General features: G+C 38.6%; 1 protein-coding gene across 1 annotated transcript in view; it reads left to right on the forward strand.

Annotated features, from left to right (window-relative positions):
* The first annotated feature begins 1,119 nt into the window (after positions 1–1,119).
* The window catches only part of LOC106818326 (coagulation factor IX-like), an 8,215-nt gene continuing 7,855 nt past the window's right edge, over positions 1,120–1,479 (forward strand). Inside the window, exon 1 of the mRNA XM_014823042.1 lies at positions 1,120–1,311. Within this exon, the coding sequence (XP_014678528.1) occupies positions 1,238–1,311 (74 nt within the window). The 5' untranslated portion in view covers positions 1,120–1,237. The remainder of the gene's footprint in view (positions 1,312–1,479) is intronic.

The raw sequence follows: 1,479 nt of genomic DNA on the forward strand, positions 1-1,479 counted from the left end.
GGACGCCTTAGTATTGTTATTTATTATGATTCGAGCGCCTAATATAATTGTTGTTAGTTATTTTTTACTTTGACATGGGCGCCTTATTATTGCTAGTTACGAAAGTACGTGTTCTAATTATTGTTATATTTTGTTAGTAGTTAAGGCATCTATAATTATTAACAGTTATTAGACGATGTGTCTTTAACTATTTTTTTATTAAGGAATAGGCGCCTAATTATTGTAATTATTAATACATATGGGACAAATTATTGTTACTATTAAAGCATAGGTTACAAATGATAACGAATGGCGTATCAATGACACGCCAGTTATGCATATTGTCTCTCAATAACGATGACGTTCAATATATTAGAGCAGACATCAACCATTGTGCATATATTTCACCATCAAATAGTTTTAAAAAAATATGTGGGCGCCGTTACTGTTACGGTCTACGGTTTTTTTCTTGGATTATGTATTTCTATTAAATATAAACATTACTATTTTTAACGGAAAACAAGAGCAACAAAAGAAATTTGCGTCACATCATCAGTTTGTCTTTCAAATATCTTTGACCCGCTGCTGCAGAGAATGAGAAACATCCTGTAATAACTTAAAACCTGATCAATATTCATCTGCTGTTAGGGAAACGAAAATCTAAACGCATAGACGGCCAGGATAAAGAAAGTTATAAAAAACAAAACAATTTGAATGAGAAGAAGAATTTGAGCAAGAAAGCACAAAAGTAATCGCGACGAATTAATAAGACCAGCATTGTTGAATATGTAAACACGTTATTCATGTGGGTGTGTTTGAGAAATCCATATCATACACGATAGCGATATGAATATCAATTTCATAAGTATCTACGTAAACAACATGCCATGGCAACCCATTGTTAAACACCATTAAAAAAGCGATAGCGAGGCTCGGCGAGAAAATATCGCGGGGACAAGACGACTGCGCATGCGCGTGCGTGTTTCGCATAATAGAGTCACGACTCTCTCGCTCTTCTCTATAAATACTTTTTACCGGGTATACGTAGAGCAGCGATTAGAACAGGTGTTTTCATGGAACGCCCCGAGGTTCTGGGGAAATTTATGGAGAGTTATAGTTCGTGGAAGCACACTATTCCGACCCGGTTAAAACAGCAGTAGTGAGCCGGACAGGCTTACATTGAAGACTGAGACTGACGCACGCGTGCTAGAGAGAGAGACATATATCAATCATTTGCGACATATACTTGCTCGGCATCATGATCTACTGCGTAGAAATGACGGCAAGGCTTGCTGGCATGCTGTTACTGGCCGTTGCGTTAGCTGATTGCGGGTACGTATAGTTGTTAGAGACATCGGTTGTTAGAGACATACGCACCTCTAGGGTGTGGCACGCTGTGTAGGTAACCTAGACATAAACTAATGCGTGTGTGCGCGCTTGTTTGTGTGTGTGTGTGTGTGTGTGTGTGTGTGTGTGTGTGTGTGTGTGTGTGTGTGTGTG

Source organism: Priapulus caudatus, unplaced genomic scaffold (genome assembly GCF_000485595.1).
Source record: "Priapulus caudatus unplaced genomic scaffold, Priapulus_caudatus-5.0.1 Scaffold2166, whole genome shotgun sequence".
NCBI classification, from domain to species: Eukaryota; Metazoa; Priapulida; class Priapulimorpha; order Priapulimorphida; family Priapulidae; genus Priapulus; species Priapulus caudatus.